At 48.8% G+C, this 17,689-nt stretch overlaps 1 protein-coding gene across 1 annotated transcript in view; it reads left to right on the top strand.

The window, feature by feature from the left end:
* The first annotated feature begins 207 nt into the window (after positions 1–207).
* Positions 208–17,689, top strand: part of LOC139459945 (low-density lipoprotein receptor-related protein 4-like) — a 30,170-nt gene continuing 12,688 nt past the window's right edge. The window contains exons 1-12 of the mRNA XM_071241680.1: positions 208–247; positions 461–496; positions 3,088–3,173; positions 6,175–6,246; positions 6,457–6,607; positions 6,796–6,970; positions 7,130–7,305; positions 7,919–8,158; positions 10,261–10,429; positions 11,882–12,009; positions 12,419–12,575; positions 15,525–15,634. Coding sequence (XP_071097781.1) covers positions 232–247; positions 461–496; positions 3,088–3,173; positions 6,175–6,246; positions 6,457–6,607; positions 6,796–6,970; positions 7,130–7,305; positions 7,919–8,158; positions 10,261–10,429; positions 11,882–12,009; positions 12,419–12,575; positions 15,525–15,634 — 1,516 coding nt within the window. The 5' untranslated portion in view covers positions 208–231. The remainder of the gene's footprint in view (positions 248–460; positions 497–3,087; positions 3,174–6,174; positions 6,247–6,456; positions 6,608–6,795; positions 6,971–7,129; positions 7,306–7,918; positions 8,159–10,260; positions 10,430–11,881; positions 12,010–12,418; positions 12,576–15,524; positions 15,635–17,689) is intronic.

The following is a 17,689-nucleotide window of genomic DNA, read 5'->3' on the forward strand; positions in this document are numbered from 1 at the left end:
GTAGCCCACGTCTGTTTGTCTATTTCTGTTGATCTAACCCTTTCTCTGACTGTAACCTCTACCAGCGGGATGTTCATGTTCCCAGCACCGTCGCTGGAGGATCTGTTGCTTTGTACCCAACCCTTTTCGTGATATAAAACTTAAAAATACAAGATAATCCTTCATTTAGTCTTTTATCAGGTGGTATAAATCTGCAGGACTAAGAGACTTGCCCAGTATAGGAGCAACACCATGATCCACTTAACCAGTAAGCATTCTACGTGTGTCAACATACTTTATCCTCCTTAATGTGGACACTACACTTGCCTGACGTTTCTTGGGCTGGTGTTGGTTTGGGTGGCGATATAGTACAGCAAAGCAAGGAACGGTTAACCAGGTGACTCTTGGTGGTCACCATAAACGAGATTTTGCTGTCCTTTCATTCAAATCCTTACTGTACACCCATGTCCATCTTTTTCAGTTGCTGCTGCCTTTATAGCCGTTGTAGCTGTAAACGGTAAGATACCCTTACACACTCTCACTGTAACGTGTAAACTGTAAGATACCCTCACTCACTCTCACTGTAACATGTAAACTGTAATATACCCTCACTGACTCTCTCTGTACACATGTAAACTGTAAGATACCCTCACTGTCTCTCTCTGTACACATGTAAACTGTAAGATACCCTCACTGTCTCTCTCTGTACACATGTAAACTGTAAGATACCCTCACTGACTCTCTCTGTACACATGTAAACTGTAAGATACCCTCACTGACTCTCTCTGTACACATGTAAACTGTAAGATACCCTCACTGACTCTCTCTGTACACATGTAAACTGTAAGATACCCTCACTGACTCTCTCTGTACACATGTAAACTGTAAGATACCCTCACTGACTCTCTCTGTACACATGTACACTGTAAGATACCCTCACTGACTCTCTCTGTACACATGTAAACTGTAAGATACCCTCACTGACTCTCTCTGTACACATGTAAACTGTAAGATACCCTCACTGACTCTCTCTGTACACATGTACACTGTAAGATACCCTCACTGACTCTCTCTGTACACATGTACACTGTGTAGTCTCTGACCCCCTCTGTTTCATACTCTATATGTTGAACCTCATTGTTGGCATATGGCGATATTGGTTCTGTCAGTATAAATACGTTTCGTGTGGCAAGATTATAATATGGTTCATATCGTCTAACAATAGAAACGTGGACATGCCAAGAAATCAAAGAATATGTGAAATGTGTTCCCTTTGGAAATATTAAAAACGGATTATATTTTTTTCTTTTGATATGTATTATCTGTATGAATTGTATGATCTGTATGATATGTAGAAAAAAATAATATTAATATTAATATTAAAAAAATATGGTCATTGTTATTTTTATGCAACTAAATTGATAAAAGAACTGTAAAATCTGACTGCAGTATTGCTGCAACACGTACTAGTACGATTGCCTACACCTCGTGAATAGAATGTGATAACGTAAGATACGCATGCATACCTTCTATCATGCATACATACCTTCCGTCACGCATGCATACCTTCCGTCACGCATGCATACCTTCCGTCATGCATATATATACTGTTGGAGTGAGTGAGTTGGGTTTAACGCCGCTTTTAACAGTATTCCAGTTATATCACGGCGTGTCAGCTTAATGTGGGAGGAAAGCTCGAAGTGATGCAGGTCTTAGACGTTTACCACTTCGGTAAAACCCACGAGCGCGGGTATGGTGCTGACAAACCCAAAAACATAATCGGGGTGAACCAGGATTCGAACCCAGAATCATAGGTTTTTGGCGTGCCCAAGGGACGCAACTCTGCTCAGCGAATTGCGGCGCCTTAGAGGACTGGGCCCACCTTCCACCCCTTTACTGATGGAAGTGAACATGAGAACACTTAGTTTTAGACACAGTAAAATAATATGGTATCAGCCTTGTCTACCCAATACGCGTTGGAAACAATGCTCACAAACACATCTAAACATTTGATTCTGACATGCGTTGAATTTGTATGCGCGCTATCAAATGTACCGACAGTAGAGCATATTTCCCTTTAGTTTTCATTGTTCCCTTATTTGTTCCTATCAGTATATAAAGAGTACGATGGCTATATTTCGCTCTCTCAAATCAAACAGAGGAAATGATAACAACAAATACCAAAACAAATATGCAAGAGCTGCACACGTAAGGACTGCTTCCACCGTACCTCCGTGTTGGTGATGCATGTGGTTGTCTGCATCCGATGACTGGGACGACCAAGCAGGACGTCTACCCTGGTTGCATGTGTAGGATAAAGCCTGTCACGGCTTTTATAAGATTTAAAACCTGTGTCCGCGGGATTAGTGTTTTAAATATCATAACAACCCGAGGGAAATTGCTTTATCTAACTTCTTAACCGAAAACTTAAAACAACATTTATGAACATTTTTCTGTTTCAAACATAGTTCCCATGAACCTTAGGAAACGGGCGTAAAATATCTGCTGCTGGCGTACGGTACTTGAAGACATTCTTTAAAGCATTCTGATGTGTCACCGTGTCTGTAGTCTCGTGGTACACTCACTTGGCAAAAGATACGAAGGTTGCGTTTTGGACCCTAGGGAATATAAAGAATACATTTGTCATTTGATTTTACATTTCATTACATTGTGCTCAAATGCAAAATATATTTCAAGCGAGAAACATTATTATGTTACATTAAAACGGAAGTTGTATTATTAAAATCCCAGGGATATTATAATATCCCGGTTAATGAGATTTAACCCGACTGTAGAAAAATAGGATGACGTCACTGGAGGTTTATAAGATATGATACAGCCGAGCTTGACTGGAACTGGGTGAGGGGGTGAGGGGGGGGGGGGGGGGGGGGGGGACGGGGTGAGATTGGTGAGATTAGGGGAGAGGATAAGGGTGAGGGATGAGGATGTGGATGACGGTTATCTTCTACTGCTACTTGTGCTGCCGGTGTTAGGGTTAGGGTTAGGGTTAGGGTTACCTTCCAATGCTACTTGTGCTGAAGGTGTTAGGGTTAGAGTTAGGGTTAGGGTTAGGATTAGGATTATCTTCTAATGCAACTTGTTCTGCAGGTGACGGTGGTCCAGTGTGCCATAAGTGCAGCAATGTTGCCAGTCTCGACGCCTGCACCGACCAGATCAACTGTGATGCTGATGAGGTAATATGTGTGGCGTGGCGTGGCGTGGCGTGGCGTGGCGTGGTGTGGTGTGGCGTGGCGTGGCGTGGTGTGGTTTGGCGTGGCGTGGCGTGGCGTGGCGTGGCGTGGCGTGGCGTGGCGTGTGTGGTGTGGTGTGGTGTGAATGGGGAGCGGAGGAGGAGAAGATCATGGGATTTTCTGTTCATAGCCAAATCTCACGAATGCTCTTGTAATGACAATTTCAAACGACAATTGTCTGTTGTAGGGGTGTTACGTGTCTCTGTTGTGTGTTGTAGGGGTGTTACATATATCTGTCGTGTGTTGTAGGGGTGTTACGTGTCTCTGTTGTCTGTTGTAGGAGTGTTACGTGTCTCTGTTGTGTGTTGTAGGAGTGCTACGTGTCTCTGTTGTGTGTTGTAGGAGTATTACGTGTCTCTGTCGTGTGTTGTAGGGGTGTTACGTGTCTCTGTTGTGTGTTGTAGGGGTGTTACGTGTCTCTGTTGTCTGTTGTAGGAGTGTTACGTGTCTCTGTTGTGTGTTGTAGGGGTGTTACGTGTCTCTGTTGTGTGTTGTAGGAGTGTTACGTGTCTCTGTTGTGTGTTGTAGGGGTGTTACGTGTCTCTGTTGTCTGTTGTAGGAGTGTTACGTGTCTCTGTTGTGTGTTGTAGGGGTGTTACGTGACTCTGTTGTCTGTTGTAGGAGTGTTACGTGTCTCTGTTGTGTGTTGTAGGAGTGCTACGTGTCTCTGTTGTGTGTTGTAGGAGTGTTACGTGTCTCTGTTGTTTGTTGTAGGAGTGTTACGTGTCTCTGTTGTGTGTTGTAGGGGTGTTACGTGTCTCTGTTGTGTGTTGTAGGGGTGTTACGTGTCTCTGTTGTTTGTTGTAGGAGTGTTACGTGTCTCTGTTGTGTGTTGTAGGGGTGTTACGTGTCTCTGTTGTGTGTTGTAGGAGTGTACGTGTCTCTGTTGTGTGTTGAAAGAGTGTTACGTGTCTCTGTTGTGTGTTGTAGGGGTGTTACGTGACTCTGTTGTGTGTTGTAGGGGTGTTACGTGTCTCTGTTGTGTGTTGTAGGAGTGTACGTGTCTCTGTTGTGTGTTGAAGGAGTGTTACGTGTCTCTGTTGTGTGTTGTAGGGGTGTTACGTGTCTCTGTTGTCTGTTGTAGGAGTTTTACGTGTCTCTGTTGTGTGTTGTAGGAGTGTTACGTGTCTCTGTTGTTTGTTGTAGGGGTGTTACGTGTCTCTGTTGTTTGTTGTAGGAGTGTTACGTGTCTCTGTTGTGTGTTGTAGGGGTGTTACGTGTCTCTGTTGTGTGTTGTGGGAGTGTTACGTGTCTCTGTTGTGTGTTGTAGGAGTGTTACGTGTCTCTGTTGTCTGTTGTAGGGGTGTTACGTGTCTCTGTTGTGTGTTGTAGGGGTGTTACGTGTCTCTGTTGTGTGTTGTAGGAGTGTTACGTGTCTCTGTTGTGTGTTGTAGGAGTGTTACGTGTCTCTGTTGTTTGTTGTAGGGGTGTTAAGTGTCTCTGTTGTGTGTTGTAGGGGTGTTACGTGTCTCTGTTGTTTGTTGTAGGGGTGTTACGTGTCTCTGTTGTGAGTTGTAGGGGTGTTACGTGCCTCTGTTGTGTGTTGTAGGAGTGTTACGTGTCTCTGTTGTTTGTTGTAGGAGTGTTACGTGTCTCTGTTGTTTGTTGTAGGGGTGTTACGTGTCTCTGTCGTGTGTTGTAGGAGTGTTACGTGTCTCTGTTGTGTGTTGTAGGAGTGTTACGTGTCTCTGTTGTGTGTTGTAGGGGTGTTACGTGTCTCTGTTGTGTGTTGTAGGGGTGTCACGTGTCTCTGTTGTGTGTTGTAGGGGTGTTACGTGTCTCTGTTGTCTGTTGTAGGAGTGTTACGTGTCTCTGTTGTGTGTTGTAGGGGTGTTACGTGACTCTGTTGTCTGTTGTAGGAGTGTTACGTGTCTCTGTTGTGTGTTGTAGGAGTGCTACGTGTCTCTGTTGTGTGTTGTAGGAGTATTACGTTTCTCTGTTGTCTGTTGTAGGGGTGTTACGTGTCTCTGTTGTGTGTTGTAGGAGTGTTACGTGTCTCTGTTGTGTGTTGTAGGAGTGTTACGTGTCTCTGTTGTGTGTTGTAGGGGTGTTACGTGTCTCTGTTGTGTGTTGTAGGAGTGTTACGTGTCTCTGTTGTTTGTTGTAGGAGTGTTACGTGTCTCTGTTGTTTGTTGTAGGGGTGTTACGTGTCTCTGTTGTGTGTTGTAGGAGTGTTACGTGTCTCTGTTGTGTGTTGTAGGGGTGTTACGTGTCTCTGTTGTTTGTTGTAGGGGTGTTACGTGTCTCTGTTGTGTGTTGTAGGAGTGTTACGTGTCTCTGTTGTGTGTTGTAGGGGTGTTACGTGCCTCTGTTGTTTGTTGTAGGAGTGTTACGTGTCTCTGTTGTTTGTTGTAGGAGTGTTACGTGTCTCTGTTGTTTGTTGTAGGGGTGTTACGTGTCTCTGTTGTGTGTTGTAGGGGTGTTACGTGTCTCTGTTGTGTGTTGTAGGAGTGTTACGTGTCTCTGTTGTTTGTTGTAGGAGTGTTACGTGTCTCTGTTGTTTGTTGTAGGAGTGTTACGTGTCTCTGTTGTGTGTTGTAGGGGTGTTACGTGTCTCTGTTGTGTGTTGTAGGGGTGTTACGTGCCTCTGTTGTGTGTTGTAGGAGTGTTACGTGTCTCTGTTGTTTGTTGTAGGAGTGTTACGTGTCTCTGTTGTTTGTTGTAGGGGTGTTACGTTTCTCTGTCGTGTGTTGTAGGAGTGTTACGTGTCTCTGTTGTGTGTTGTGGGAGAGTTACGTGTCTCTGTTGTGTGTTGTAGGAGTGTTACGTGTCTCTGTTGTGTGTTGTGGGAGAGTTACGTGTCTCTGTTGTGTGTTGTAGGAGTGTTACGTGTCTCTGTTGTGTGTTGTAGGGGTGTTACGTGACTCTGTTGTGTGTTGTAGGGGTGTTACGTGTCTCTGTTGTGTGTTGTAGGGGTGTTACGTATCTCTGTCGTGTGTTGTAGGAGTGCTACATGGAGAAGACTCTGGACAATGTGCTGAGCACAAGTTTCACTTTCGGTTGTCAGAAGACCAAGGTCAGTTTCTTTATCTCTCTGTGTCACTCTCTGTGTCTTACTCTCCCCCTCTTTGTCTTACTCTCTATCTCACTTTCTCTCTCTCTCTCTCTGTCTGTCTGTCTCTCTCTCATCATGGGGCACGGGTGGCCCAGTCGTCTAAGGCGCCGCAATTCCCTCACTCACTCATTATCGGTGTTCACTGCATGTGTTTATGCATGTACTTGGCAGGTCTGCTCTCTGCTCTCTGCTGGCTCGGGTGCAGTCATTGGACGGAAGCGGAACGTGCGGACCGTGCCCGGAACGAGGGCCAAGCGAGCAGTGACCTTGTGTTCCCAGTGCTGTAGCGGGAACCTGTGTGCTAAGGGCTTGTGTGTAGGAGGTAAGACAACAGGCAGACATACAGACAGACAGACAGACTGTCGGAAGGACACTTTTTAAGAAGTAGCAAATATTTGTCTGAATAGTAAGTAATATGTCTCAAGTATATACACCAAGTTTGATTATCTGCATTTGAAACTGAGGGTAAGACAACTTTCCAAACTCTAATGTCCTCAATCCTGTATTGAGGATCAACGACCGGTGTCTCCGCCAAGAGCGAGGTGTACGTGCAGCTGCTGGGAGGCCCGAACGCCTACGAGGGCACCGTGCTGTTGTACTTCAACAACGCCTGGGGCACCATCTGCGACGACAACTGGACCGACACTGATGCTGGCGTCATCTGCAAGATGCTGGGATACTCCGAGTGAGTCTTCTATTCTATTGTATTCACCACAACGTATATCGTGTATTGGGTCAGTTTAGTCTGAGTCTTCAATAATATTGTATCCCCACGATGTATTTGGTGTATTGTGTCAGGAGTACGAATCACTATCTAAGGATATATCTCTTGTGTTTGATGAAGTGTGGGGGCCGGCGCCGTGGGACAGGCGAGATTCGGCTACTTCAGCAGCGGACGCATTTGGCTGGAAGACGTTGCGTGTACGGGCAATGAAACAAGCATCGCACAGTGTCAGGAAAGTAGCTGGGGTATCACTGACTGCTCTCACGCAGAGGACGCTGGGGTGTTGTGTACGTCAGGTGAGTCCCCAACAGAGGACGTTCGGGTGTTATGTACGTCAGGTGAGTCGCCACAGTGGACACCGGGTGTTATGTACGTCAGGTGAGTCGCCACAGTGGACACCGGGTGTTATGTACGTCAGGTGAGTCGCCACAGTGGACACCGGGTGTAGTGTACGTCAGGTGAGTCGCCACAGTGGACATCGGGTGTTGTGTACGTCTGGTGTGTCACCACAGTGGACACCGGGTGGTCTGTACGTCTCGTGAGTCACCACAGTGGACACCGGGTGGTCTGTACGTCTGGTGAGTCACCACAGTGGACACCGGAACACAGGTTCTACCTCTGTATGGTATTTGGGTGTTCGTATTTCAATTTGATTTGACATCATTTAGGAGTTGCCTCATTCGAGAGTTACATCGTTTGAAAGTTGCATCTTTTGATGGTAGTAGATTCATTGTATCTTGTAAGAGTTCCATCGTTTGAGAGTTGCATCATCTGAGAGTTGCATCATCTGAGAGTTGCATCATCTGAGAGTTGCATCATCTGAGAGTTGCATCGTGCATGTATAAGTACGTTCTCCATACACGAGCGTAACACAAGTAACACAAGTAACACAGACACAACTGTCGCCAGTTTCAAAGGAAGATGACGTCATATTTCTGGCGGACACGGGCCGTGGAGGAAAAGTGACCCGCATGAATCTCCTGACCGGCAGCTTCGTGGACATCCCAGTCAACAAAAACTACGCCGTCGGCTCCTTCGACTACGACTCAGTTGAAGGTCGGATCTACTTTGTGGAGCCGCGACTCGACCAATTGGTCAGTGTACACTTTGACGGAACAGACATCAGAGAGTTGAAGCAGTTATCCACTAGTAAGTCATGGGGTGGAGAATGGGGAGAGTGGGGTGGGGAGAAGGGAGCGTGGGGTGGAGAATGGGGAGAGTGGGGTAGGGAGAAGGGAGCGTGGGGTGGAGAATGGGGAGAGTGGGGTGGGGAGAAGGGAGCGTGGGGTGGAGAGTGGGGAGAGCGGGGTGGGGAGAAGGGAGCGTGGGGTGGAGAATGGGGAGAGTGGGGTAGGGAGAAGGGAGCGTGGGGTGGAGAATGGGGAGAGTGGGGTAGGGAGAAGGGAGCGTGGGGTGGAGAATGGGGAGAGTGGGGTGGGGAGAAGGGAGCGTGGGGTGGAGAGTGGGGAGAGCGGGGTGGGGAGAAGGGAGCGTGGGGTGGAGAATGGGGAGAGTGGGGTGGGGAGAAGGGAGCGTGGGGTGGAGAGTGGGGAGAGTGGGGTTGGGAGAAGGGAGCGTGGGGTGGAGAGTGGGGAGAGTGGGGTGGGGAGAAGGGAGCGTGGGGTGGAGAATGGGGAGAGTGGGGTGGGGAGAAGGGAGCGTGGGGTGGAGAGTGGGGGTGGGGAGAAGGGAGCGTGGGGTGGAGAATGGGGAGAGTGGGGTGGGGAGAAGGGAGCGTGGGGTGGAGAATGGGGAGAGTGGGGTGGGGAGAAGGGAGCGTGGGGTGAAGAAAGGGGAAGATGGATTTGGGGGAGAGGAGCGTGGGTTAGGGAGAGGGAAGACTGGGGTATGAGGGGTGAAGAGCGTAGGTTGGGGAGAAGGGAGTATGGGGTGGGGAGAGAATCATGAAGAATGGGGTGGGGAGAAGGGAGCGTGGGGTGGAGAAAGGGGAAGATGGATGTGGGGGAGTGGAGCGTGGGGTAGGGAGAGAAGAGTGTGGTGTGGAGAGAGGTGATGATGGAGGTGGGGGAGTGGATTAGGGTAAGGAAAGTGTAGGGTGGGGAGAGGGGAGTGTGGGGTGGTAAGAGGGGAGTGTAGGGTGGGAAGAGGGGAGCGTGGGGTGGGAAGAGGGGAGTGTGGGGTGGGGAGAGGGGAGCGTAGGGTGGGGAGAGGGGAGCGTGGGGTGGGGAGAGGGGAGCGTAGGGTGTGTAGAGGAGAGCGTGGGGTGGGAAGAGGGGAGTATAGGGTGTGGAGAGGGGAGTGTGGGCTGGGGAGAGGGTGTGTAGGGTGGGGAGAGAAGAGTGTGGGGTGGGGAGAGGGGAGTGTGGGGTGGGGAGAGGAGAGTGTGGGGTGGGGAGAGGGGAGTGTGGGATGGGGAGAGGAGAGTGTGGGGTGGGGAGAGGGGAGTGTGGGGTGGGGAGAGGGGAGCGTCGGGTGTGGAGAGGAGAGTGTAGGGTGGGGAGAGGAGAGAGTAGGGTGGGGAGAGGGGAGTGTGGGGTGGGGAGAGGAGAGTGTGGGGTGGGGAGAGGGGAGTGTGGGGTGGGGAGAGGAGAGTGTGGGGTGGGGAGAGGGGAGTGTGGGGTGGGGAGAGGGGAGCGTCGGGTGTGGAGAGGAGAGTGTAGGGTGGGGAGAGGAGAGAGTAGGGTGGGGAGAGGGGAGTGTGGGGTGGGGAGAGGAGAGTGTGGGGTGGGGAGAGGGGAGTGTGGGGTGGGGAGAGGGGAGCGTCGGGTGTGGAGAGGAGAGTGTAGGGTGGGGAGAGGAGAGAGTAGGGTGGGGAGAGGGGAGTGTGGGGTGGGGAGAGGGGAGCGTGGGGTGGGAAGAGGGGAGTGTGGGGTGGGGAGAGGGGGAGTGTGGGGTGGGGAGGGGAGAGTGTGGGGTGTGGAGAGGGTGTGTAGGGTGGGGAGAGGAGAGAGTAGGGTGGGGAGAGGGGAGTGTGGGGTGGGGAGAGGATAGTGTGGGGTGGAGAGAGGGGAGTGTGGGGTGGGGAGAGGAGAGCGTGGGGTGGGAAGAGGGGAGTGTGGGGTGGGGAGAGAGGTGATGATGAAGGTGGGGGAGTGGATTAGGGTAAGGGAAGTGTAGGGTGGGGAGAGGGGAGAGTGGGGTGGGGAGAGGGGAGTGTGGGGTGGGGAGAGGGGAGTGTGGGGTGTGAGAGGGGAATGTGGGGTGGGAAGAGGGGAGTGTGAGAGGTGAGAGGAGATTGTTATACAACACATGTTTAACAGTCGCTAAGGTGTCAACTTTACCCTGCGTAGACGCCGACCTGGAGAAACTGGAGGTTGACCCTGTCAACCGCATCCTTTTCTACACCGACACTGGCAATGACGTCATCGGCTCCATTAACCTCGACGGCAGCAACTTCAAAATTGTTATCAACTCTAATCTTGATGAACCCCGAGAGATCGCTGTTGACCCTCGCTCAAAGTACGTATCCATGGTAACGCTGTAATCTGGTGTAAGTCATGTGCAAGGATATAATAGTGGGACTATGTTAGATTTCTGCTTTGAACAATATTTCATGTATATCACGGCAGACCAGCTGACATTGGTGGAAAACACATCCCAGAAGTTTACCTCGTTAGTGAGTGAGTGAGTTGGGTTTCAAGCCGCTTTTCACAGCCAGAGCAGAGTGAACAGTTAATGAAAGGTGCAGGGGTGACAACAACAGTTGGACACGGAGATATACAACTAGGCAATCAAGAAAACACCCGCGCTTACACTCTGATTGACCACCAAGGATTACTTGTCTACCCTACAATGCAGGAACACCTGACAAAAGAGTAGAGCTTTAATAATGATGCTTAACTAACAACTACTTAAATGTCTTATGCAGCCTGAAATGAGAAATACAATTGTTGTACATACTTCATTTAAGTAATTGCTATATATGTCTGGAATGAATGCAATAAAAAATTGTTAGTGACTGCAGTATCTGAAATATACAGAGTGATATTATTGACAACATACTAAAGTAAAACAGCTAATTGATAAACGTGATAAATGTATTACAGAACTTCTCTCTACGACATGAACATGGCCGGATCATGACACTATACTAAAAGGGCCTTATGGGCTATATTTCACATGACAATATATTGACAGTGTGACGGACTATTTCTCTCATGACAATATACTGACAGGGTGTGACGGACTATTTATCTCATGACAATATACAGACATGGTCCGACGGACTATTTCTCTCATGACAATATACCGAGAGGGTGTGACGGACTATTTCTCTCATAACGATATATTGACAGGGTTTGAAGGACTATTTCTCACATGACAATATACTGACAGGGTTTGACGGACTATTTATCTCATGACAATATACCGAGAGAGTGTGACGGACTATTTCTCTCATGACAATATACCGAGAGGGTGTGACGGACTATTTCTCACATGACAATATACTGACAGGGTTTGACGGACTATTTCTCTCATGACAATATATTGACAGGGTGTGACCTGAACTGATCTTTGCTTACAAATGTTATTTTGGTGATTTTGAGTAAAGTACAGATTCTAGTACTTTTTCGTGTTTAGTCCCGTTTGGGATTCGAACCCACAGTGCCAGAGTGAGGCAACAAATCGCCAGCACCCAAAGTCAGCGATCTAACCCATACTGCCAGAGTGAGGCAACAAATCGCCAGCACCCAAAGTCAGCGATCTAACCCACTAACTCCACGAAATGAAGGTTCGAATCCCGGACGGGACTCAATTTTACCAAGAAGGTGTAATCCCAATACAACAATTGTTAATTAAATGTTGACCACTTTCTTTCATGGAGTGTTCATATTCTTAGTTTGACAATATATTGACAGGGCCTTACGCACTATTTTCCCATGACAATACGGTGACGTGTCTCTCCCACAGGCAGATCTACTGGACTGACTGGGGAAAGTCTCCAAAGATAGAGCGCTCCAATTATGATGGCACCGACAGACAGACCCTGATCACGACTGGGATCATGTGGCCGAACGGCATGGCGATAGACTACAACGGTCAGTGTACATTACAGGGTCCACAACTGGCAACCTCCAGTATTCCTAAACAATAGTTTATTATTCCCAGATTAAAGACTAAATTCTTATATTAATTCCAGAATAGTGACCAAAGAAGAGATAATACTATTGTATGGCTTCTAAAACAGAAAGTCAATCATTTTTTTAAATCCCGAGAAAGCGTGTCAACTAATCCATGTAAGGGAGATAACTCTTCGTGTTAACTAATACCTGCAAGGGAGAAAACTCTTCCCAGAACGCTATTTCCACGTTATCTCTTTTAATATACTGGAGGTTGTGCACGATCTTAATCATGCGTAATGCTCCCGCCAGTAGTAGGTGTAGGTTCAGACGTGAGGATGTAGTCAGGGCGGCCCCTGTAACAGGGTAATATGTCCGTGTTTGTCAGACAACAAGCTGTACTTCGTGGATGGGGGCACGCACCTGCTGGAGGTGATGGACATGGACGGTGGCAACCGACACACCGTCATGAAGGACGCCGGTGCCCACTTCTTCGCCATCGACGTCTTCAAAAACTACCTCTACTACACCGACTGGAACCAACAGTACGTACGATGTGCTGACAGTTGTACATGTTGTCCATATGCAGGTCCATCGTAATCAGGCTCGTTGACGTGGTACGATGTGTTGACAGTTGTACATGTTGTCCATATGCAGGTCCATCGTAATCAGGCTCGTTGACGTGGTACGATGTGTTGACAGTTGTACATGTTGTCCATATGCAGGTCCATCGTAATCAGGCTCGTTGGCGTGGTACGATGTGTTGACAGTTGTACATGTTGTCCACATGCAGGTCCATCGTAATCAGGCTCGTTGACGTGGTACGATGTGTTGACAGTTGTACATGTTGTCCATATGCAAGTCCATCGTAATCAGGCTCGTTGACGTGGTACGATGTGCTGACAGGCGTACATGTTGTCCATATGCAGGTCCATCGTAATCAGGCTCGTTGGCGTGGTAAGATGTGTTGACATTTGTACATGTTGTCCACATGCAGGTCCATCGTAATCAGGCTCGTTGACGTGGTACGATGTGTTGACAGTTGTACAGTTTGTCCATATGCAGGTCCATCGTAATCAGGCTCGTTGACATGGTACGATGTGTTGACAGGCGTACATGTTGTCCACATGCAGGTCCATCGTAATCAGGCTCGTTGACGTGGTACGATGTGTTGACAGTTGTACATGTTGTCCATATGCAGGTCCATCGTAATCAGGCTCGTTGACGTGGTACGATGTGTTGACAGTTGTACATGTTGTCCATATGCAGGTGATCGTAATCAGGCTCGTTGACGTGGTACGATGTGTTGACAGTTGTACATGTTGTCCATATGCAGGTCCATCGTAATCAGGCTCGTTGACGTGGTACGATGTGTTGACAGTTGTACAGGTTGTCCATATGCAGGTCGATCGTAATCAGGCTCGTTGACGTGGTACGATGTGTTGACAGTTGTACATGTTGTCCATATTCAGGTCCATCGTAATCAGGCTCGTTGACGTGGTACGATGTGTTGACAGGCGTACATGTTGTCCATATGCAGGTCCATCGTAATCAGGCTCGTTGACGTGGTACGATGTGTTGACAGTTGTACATGTTGTCCACATGCAGGTCCATCGTAATCAGGCTCGTTGGCGTGGTACGATGTGTTGACAGTTGTACATGTTGTCCACATGCAGGTCCATCGTAATCAGGCTCGTTGACGTGGTACGATGTGTTGACAGTTGTACATGTTGTCCATATGCAAGTCCATCGTAATCAGGCTCGTTGACGTGGTACGATGTGTTGACAGTTGTACAGGTTGTCCATATGCAGGTCGATCGTAATCAGGCTCGTTGACGTGGTACGATGTGCTGACAGTTGTACAGTTTGTCCATATGCAGGTCCATCGTAATCAGGCTCGTTGACGTGGTACGATGTGTTGACAGGCGTACATGTTGTCCACATGCAGGTCCATCGTAATCAGGCTCGTTGACGTGGTACGATGTGTTGACAGTTGTACATGTTGTCCATATGCAGGTCCATCGTAATCAGGCTCGTTGACGTGGTACGATGTGTTGACAGTTGTACATGTTGTCCATATGCAGGTCCATCGTAATCAGGCTCGTTGACGTGGTACGATGTGTTGACAGTTGTACAGGTTGTCCATATGCAGGTCCATCGTAATCAGGCTCGTTGACGTGGTACGATGTGTTGACAGTTGTACATGTTGTCCATATGCAGGTCCATCGTAATCAGGCTCGTTGACGTGGTACGATGTGTTGACAGGCGTACATGTTGTCCACATGCAGGTCCATCGTAATCAGGCTCGTTGACGTGGTACGATGTGTTGACAGTTGTACATGTTGTCCACATGCAGGTCCATCGTAATCGGGCTCGTTGACGTGGTAAGATGTGTTGACAGTTGTACATGTTGTCCATATGCAGGTCGATCGTAATCAGGCTCGTTGACGTGGTACGATGTGTTGACAGTTGTACATGTTGTCCACATGCAGGTCCATCGTAATCAGGCTCGTTGACGTGGTACGATGTGTTGACAGTTGTACAGGTTGTCCATATGCAGGTCCATCGTAATCAGGCTCGTTGACGTGGTACGATGTGTTGACAGTTGTACATGTTGTCCATATGCAAGTCCATCGTAATCAGGCTCGTTGACTTGCTCGAGTCCATGGTCAAATCTGTGGCCATCTCAGATTCTCGCATGTTCGCAGTATTTGCACTTTAAGCCTGTGTTTGCAAAGATAGAGATTACATGGATGCGAGAACGCTAGAAGAGCCCCTCTATATCTCAGAATACATGCCAACTATCAAAGTATCACACCTACTGCGAGTGTTCCTGTGTTCCTGTGTTTGTTTGTTTGTTTGTTGTTTAACGCCGCACTCAGCAATACTCCAGCCTTATGACAGCGGTCTGTAAATTATCGAGTCTGGACCACACAATCCAGTGATTGACATCATGAACATCGATCCACGCAATTGGGATACGATGACATGCATCAACGAAGTCAGCGAGTCTGACCACCCGATCCCGTTAGTCCCCTTTTACGGCAAGCATTGGTCGCTGAAGACTATTCTACCCCGGCTCTTCACGGGTAGATGGTTATTGTGACTATTGTCATTCTTAGATAGGATATTGTTTATTAACGTGTCACAAAGTGTACATTTAAAAACACAGTCACCATTATATCGTTAGAATACTTTTTTTATAGAATAATTATTTTGGAACACTACATGTATTTCCGTTTCTCATAAAAGGCAATAATATAAACAACAAACATATTAGATCTTAGGAAAATTAAAAATGTCATATCATGATAATTTAGATGTACTGTTTCGTTCGTTTAAATGAAGATTGAATATGTGCGGCTTAAGGATGGCAGAGGCCCCTTCATTTGCAGATGTAATTGTCTAACTGTTTATACCGCCTCCTGTCTATTGTCTATTGTTTACACCGTCTATTGTCTACTTTCTATTGTTTATACTGTCTACACACGCAGAACCTTGATGCGGGTCAACAAGGACGGTAGCGGCAAAACGGCTGTCGGTCCACCAAGCTTCCGGGAACTCGCCGATATCAGGATCCACGAATACGGACAGGATGTCCAGGGTAGGGTCTCCGTAGTGTCACGTCTATAGCGTAGTGTCCAGGGTAGGGTCTCCGTAATGTCACGTCTATAGCGTGGTGTCCAAGGTAGGGTCTCCGTAGTGTCACGTCTGTAATGTGGTGTCCAGGGTGGGGTCTCCGTAGTGTCACGTCCATAGCATGGTGTCCAGGGTAGGGTCTCCGTAGTGTCACGTCTATAGCGTAGTGTCCAGGGTAGGGCCTCCGTAGTGTCACGTCTAAAGTGCGGTGTCCAGGGTGGGGTCTCCGTAGTGTCACGTCTATAGCATGGCGTCCAGCGTAGGGTCTCCGTAGTGTCACGTCTAAAGTGCGGTGTCCAGGGTAGGGTCTACGTAGTGTCACGTCTATAGCGTGGTGTCCAGGGTAGAGTCTCCGTAGCGTCTCGTCTATAGCGCGGTCTCCAGGGTAGGGTCTCCGTAGTGTCACGTCTATAGCATGGTGTCTAGGGTTGGGTCTCCGTAGTGTCACGTCTATACTATGGTGTCCAGCGTAGGGTCTCCGTAGTGTCACGTCTATAACATGGTGTCCGGGGTAGGGTCTCCGTAGTGTCACGTCTATAGCGTAGTGTCCAGGGTAGGGTCTCCGTAATGTCACGTCTAAAGTGCGGTGTCCAGGGTGGGGTCTACGTAGTGTCACGTCTATAGCGTGGTGTCCAGGGTAGAGTCTCGGTAGCGTCACGTCTATAGCGCGGTCTCCAGGGTAGGGTCTCCGTAGTGTCACGTCTATAGTGCGGTGTCCAGGGTAGGGTCTCCGTAGTGTCACGTGTATAGTGCGGTGTCCAGGGTAGTGTCTCCTGTACTTTCACGTCTATAACGTTTTGTCCAGGGTAGGGTCTCCGTAGTGTCACGTGCATAGCATGGTGTCCAGCGTAGGGTCTCTGTAGTGTCACGTCCATAGTGCGGTGTCCAGGGTAGGGTCTCGGTAGCGTCACGTCTATAGTGTGGTGTCCAGGGTGGGGTCTCTGTAGTGTCACGTCCATAGCATGGTGTTCAGCGTAGGGTCTCCGTAGTGTCACGTCTAAAGTGCAGTGTCCAGGGTAGGGTCTACGTAGTGTCACGTCTATAGCGTGGTGTCCAGGGTAGAGTCTCGGTAGCGTCACGTCTATAGCGCGGTCTCCAGGGTAGGGTCTCCGTAGTGTCACGTCTATAGTGCGGTGTCCAGGGTAGGGTCTCCGTAGTGTCACGTCTATAGTGCGGTGTCCAGGGTAGTGTCTCCTGTACTTTCACGTCTATAACGTTTTGTCCAGGGTAGGGTCTCCGTAGTGTCACGTGCATAGCATGGTGTCCAGCGTAGGGTCTCTGTAGTGTCACGTCTATAGTGCGGTGTCCAGGGTAGGGTCTCGGTAGCGTCTCGTCTATAGTGTGGTGTCCAGGGTAGGCTCTCTGTAGTGTCACGTCTATAGTGCGGTGTCCAGGGTGGGGTCTCCGTAGTGTCACGTCTATAACATGGTGTCCAGGGTAGGGCTTCCGTAGTGTCACGTCTATAGTGCGGTGTCCAGGGTAGGCTCTCTGTAGTGTCACGTCTATAGTGCGGTGTCCAGGGTGGGGTCTCCGTAGTGTCACGTCTATAACATGGTGTCCAGGGTAGGGCTTCCGTAGTGTTACGTCTATAGTGCGGTGTCCAGGGTAGGGTCCCCGTAGTGTCACGTCTATAGTGTGGTGTCCAGGGTGGGGTCTCCGTAGTGTCACGTCTATAACATGGTGTCCAGGGTAGGGCTTCCGTAGTGTTACGTCTATAGTGCGGTGTCCAGGGTAGGGTCCCCGTAGTGTCACGTCTATAGTGTGGTGTCCAGGGTAGCGTCTCCGTAGTGTCACGTCTATAGTGCGGTGTCCAGGGTAGGGTCTCCGTAGTGTCACGTCTATAGTGCGGTGTCCGGGGTAGGGTCTCCGTAGTGTCACGTCTATAGTGTGGTGTCCAGGGTAGGGTCTCCGTAGTGTCACGCCTATAGTTCGGTGTCCAGGGTAGGGTCTCCGTAGTGTCACGACTATAGTGCGGTGACCAGGGTAGGCTCTTCACGCCGAAGACCCGGGTTCGATCCCC

Source organism: Haliotis cracherodii, unplaced genomic scaffold (assembly GCF_022045235.1).
Source record: "Haliotis cracherodii isolate W230 unplaced genomic scaffold, xgHalCrac1.p SCAF_13, whole genome shotgun sequence".
NCBI lineage: Eukaryota > Metazoa > Mollusca > Gastropoda > Lepetellida > Haliotidae > Haliotis > Haliotis cracherodii.